General features: G+C 26.8%; 1 protein-coding gene across 1 annotated transcript; it reads right to left on the minus strand.

Annotated features, from left to right (window-relative positions):
• Positions 3113-3902, minus strand: LOC107644890 (uncharacterized protein PAM68-like). The gene has a single exon (XM_016348842.2). The coding sequence runs from the start codon at positions 3817-3819 to the stop codon at positions 3277-3279; it is 543 nt and encodes a 180-aa protein (XP_016204328.1). The 5' UTR covers positions 3820-3902; the 3' UTR covers positions 3113-3276.

Below are 4596 nucleotides of genomic sequence, written 5' to 3' on the forward strand. Positions count from 1 at the left end.
ATTTAATCTATAATAAAGGAAAAAGAAGAAGCACACATACATTATTCTATTACTCATGGAGGCTATATTTTAATTTTTGATATTTTTAATTAAATTATGAACCATAATTTTAAAATATTAGAAAGGGGGTGGCGTCTCCATCATCTTCCTTTCAGCTTCTGCTAATCTGGTGTACCAATTCTTCTGGCTTCTTCTAAAAAAGACAAGGCGTATCATTAATTATTATTGGACTTATTATGAGTTGATGCAAATTTCTTAAGTGCTTCCGGGCCAAGATTTTATATTTTTTCTTTATTATTATTATTATTATTATTAGGGTAAAGTATATTTTTTGTCCTTGAAGTCTTAAGTTTAGCAAAAATTTTAAAAATACCCTTAAGTTTTATTTTGTTTCAATTTTGTCCTAAAAGTTTTCGATTTGCATCAAATATACCCTTAACGGCTAAAATTTCAAAAAAATTAAGACCAATCTAACAATAATGCATGAAAACTATGCTTGATTTGTTTGTGTTGAGGGTTGTTCTTATGAAATTGTTGTTGAATTGGTCTTCAATTTTTTTAAAAATTAGCCGTTCGGGATATATTTGATGCAAATCGAAAATTTTTAGGACAAAATTGAAACAAAATAAAATTTAGGGATATTTTTGAAACTTTTGTCAAACTTCAAGGACAAAAAATATATTTTACCCTTATTATTATTATTATTATTATTATTAGCAAAACACATTTATACTAATATTTATTTGCAAACATTAATCCAAACACATAACTATTATTATTGGCACATCCATATAAAATACGACGCTTGTGCTTTTAGAAAATGCAAACGCTTCTTCAAAAGCTTTATTAAATCATGTCGTGGAGTATCAAAAAGCTACCGATAAGTTGTCAAAATTCTTGTCAAAACACATGAATTATAGAACTACAGTTATTAAAGATACTTCAATTATTTGATTGAAAACAGATTAAATCAAAGTCCGATAAGATTAGTCATATATAATTAACGGTGATAAAAAAAATTGATTAGATGGTGATTAATGTGGATTCCTTTAGTATCTTCCTGTTATTATTATAAAAAAAAGTCTAAAAAAACTAACTAATAGTGCAAGTGTGCAACCAAAAGTGGATTTGAATCCTCTAAAATTTGAATTTCACTTTAAAGAGTAAAGTATGATTTTTTACCATTGATTTTATAGGTGAGACCAAGAATAAATATGAAAGAAAAACTATTCAAAGGTAAAAAATCACATTTTAATCTCTAAAGTGAAATTCAAACTTTAGAGGATCCAAATCCATTAAAAGTATAATAGTTGCTTAACCAAAACAATAAAATTTCAACCATATGATGCTAAAAGCCTAAAAACAAACTAGAAAGCTAAGTCTGGTTCCATCAATGGCATAATAAAAAATAAAATAAAATAAAATAAAAATCATCTAAAAAATGAAGAAAAAAAAAATTTGCTGTTCCATAAAGACGTAATTGATCTTCTCTCTACTCTATCTTCCATTCATGATAACGATGTTCTTCTCATTGGAATATATAATATTCTTTGAGCAATTTTATCACGATAAGTTCATGTTTTCAATATCCGTTGGTTTTTTATTTTTTATTTTGAATATGACACTTGTTTTTTTTTTTTAATTGTTGAGAGTATACCTTTAAATTTACGAGAAAAGTAATCTCATTTCTAAATTATGTGATGAAAATAACTCATAAAAAGGTAGCTTAAAAATAATAAATAATAAAAAGAGTGACATTATCCATTAGAAAATGACAAAACCTATTCCCTTTAATCTGATGCATCATTTAGGTTGGGGGGTTAGTTTGATTTAATTTGCACTCATATTAATTTTGATATACTTTTGATGAGTTAAAGCCATCTTTTAATTATTTCTATCATCAATCCCTATTCACAACTAAAATAGACAAACTATTTGTATTAATTAATTATCCAGTATATTTGTACGGATCTTCATAGCATAAATGAATAAATGTGCACCAACGAATTATAATTCAAATGACATAATTTTTTAGAAGTTGCAAATTTAAATTTTTCTATCTTTAGTTAAAAAAAAATAAATAAATACATGTGTATGGTGTTATAGCTTTGGACACACTTCTATAATTATTGTATCGGTATTTATTAGATTTAGTTAATGTTTTGAGTTAAGATCAAGTTAATTTAACTCTTAATAGTTAGCAAAAAAGTTAATAACACAAAAAAAAAATTATAAAAAAATTTATTATTCTAATATCTGTTACAAATAACACACCATAACACATTCATTTTTTTATTTATAATCATCTATTTTTTCAATAGACAACTAGGATTAAATCTAATCAACACAGTTCATATTAAGTGTTTAAAACCTTTACTACAAATATCTAACGATTTAGTACATTTTTTAAAAATATTTTTATATTATTTTGTATTACTTTTTGTATTTTTATTTATAGTTATTAATATATTTGTATATAAATATATATAATTTAATTTATTTTTAATATTTATTTATATTTTAATATATATTTTATACTAATAACTAATTTTAATGACTGATTTTAGTATGCACATAACATAGTTATATAAATTTTCACTCACCAAAAAGCAATAGTTGAGTTGTTACATATTGTTGAATTGGAAATGATATTTTAACTCCTAAGGGACAAAATATGTGGACTCACACCGTGTATCAAAATTAATTAGATAACATGTATATTAAATATTAGTCACCAATCAGACATTCCGTATAAAAAGTTAAAAATATATATTTGATTTTTCGTCTATTACATATTTGGTTAGTAATCTAATATAACATTTAATTATTCTAAATTTGATTATTTGGTTGAAAAAAGATGTAAATATTTGTAATGATATCTAGTCATAAATGAAGGTGGATACTATCATGAAGATTTTACTATTATCTTTATATGAAGATGTTTCTTTTTTATCATTAGATGATGAAATGTATGGTTTGATTTTGATGTGTTATAAAAGTGTTATTTTTTTAAAGTGTGGCTAAACAAACAAAGTACACTTTTAACACAAGAATCTTCATAAAAAGATGTTTTTAGCATCTTCATTTGAGTAATTACCATAAATGAATGATGTATTGTCCCAAAATTCAATTAGAAAAGTAATATTTCAAATATGGTGCACTAACAATTACACATCTATGCTTGTTGAGGGATACAATACAATACATAATCAAAATCCAAATATATACTATACAATATGCATTAATATTCCTTGTGAATCATCACTACCTTTAGGTCTAACTTTGATCCTCCTGATCCTCCTCTTGCCACATCTCAGTCCAATTGTTCTGAAGTTCATTGAGGCCAAGAAATGTACCTTCCCTATCTTTATCCAAACTTGTGGAGAGTGCCCCATAAGCAATCCCAAGAGTGGAAGCTCCAAATGTCAAGAATGTTGTCATGAATGGCACCCACATGGGCATGTCCCATATGTGTCTCACCTTAAGTTCTCCAAACACATACAAAATTCCCAACCCTAAACCCATTGGTGCCAAAACAGACACCAATATTCTAACTATGATCCTGTTGAACACTTCCCTAGGAATCTCATCATCTTTATCTTTGTTCTTGTTGGGATTGTTATTCTTGCTACTCACAAGTTCACCCTCAACACTTGAAAATCCCTTGGCATTATAAGCATGTGGTGGATTTAATGTGCTTAAGGGGTAATTGAGTTTTCCTAAACTTAGTTTGGGGCTTAAAGGTGAGAAATTTGGTTTCCTTGATGGAAGATTTGAGAGATGAAGAGTTGGGTTTGATGAACAAATAAGAGTGTTCATGGCTTCTAATTTGGGCTACATGTAATTTCGGTTACAGATTCTTATCATAGGCATATCTCTTATCCATAAAGTAAATGTATGGACATGAAACTCATGGCCTTATCGCCTGAGATATTTGTTGGTCTCTAGATTTTTAGCATTAGGGGGTTGCCGAAAAGGGCATATTTGGTATTTTCTTTTCAGGCTTTGTGTCATGCTTCAAAGTTTTTTTTTTTTTTTGGGTCAGTATGCTTCAAAGTTTTAACTTCCCATACTACTTGGGTCTAGAATTAGTGAATTACAGTATGGATTTATTGGCGATGGATTATGTAGGTAAGCCCACATAATAGGACATGCCTAGACATAGCATGGATTTCTGGATCAAATAGAAAAACATACGGTTTTGTATAAGTTAGCTCATAATAAAGGAAAGGCCCATACATGCCTCCAATTTTGTAATGTCTTTATTTTTGGGGCTTTCTGGATAAATTGGGCTTTTTTTATTTATTATTTGTTAATTATATTCTATATTCACTCCTCCTTTTAAACAAGTATAAGAAATTTGAATATTGTCTTGTGTATATAATAACTCATTAACTAAAAACAAACCTTTAAATAAAACTTCAATACACGATAAATTAATATTTGACCTGTCAAATTATAAAATAAAAACAAACTATTATACTCAAACTATCGTACTCAAATTTTTGTATTCTTTTTACTTTTTTATTATAAAAAAACTTTATTCTTTATTAAATACACCATAATTTGTCATATTTTATAATAATACATCTTTTG

This window comes from Arachis ipaensis, chromosome B05, assembly GCF_000816755.2.
Source record: "Arachis ipaensis cultivar K30076 chromosome B05, Araip1.1, whole genome shotgun sequence".
In the NCBI taxonomy this organism is placed as follows: Eukaryota; Viridiplantae; Streptophyta; class Magnoliopsida; order Fabales; family Fabaceae; genus Arachis; species Arachis ipaensis.

Bases quoted from the DNA above. Each gene is read 5' to 3' on its own strand.
- LOC107644890 (XM_016348842.2), bottom strand. From the start codon at position 3,819: ATGAACACTCTTATTTGTTCATCAAACCCAACTCTTCATCTCTCAAAT.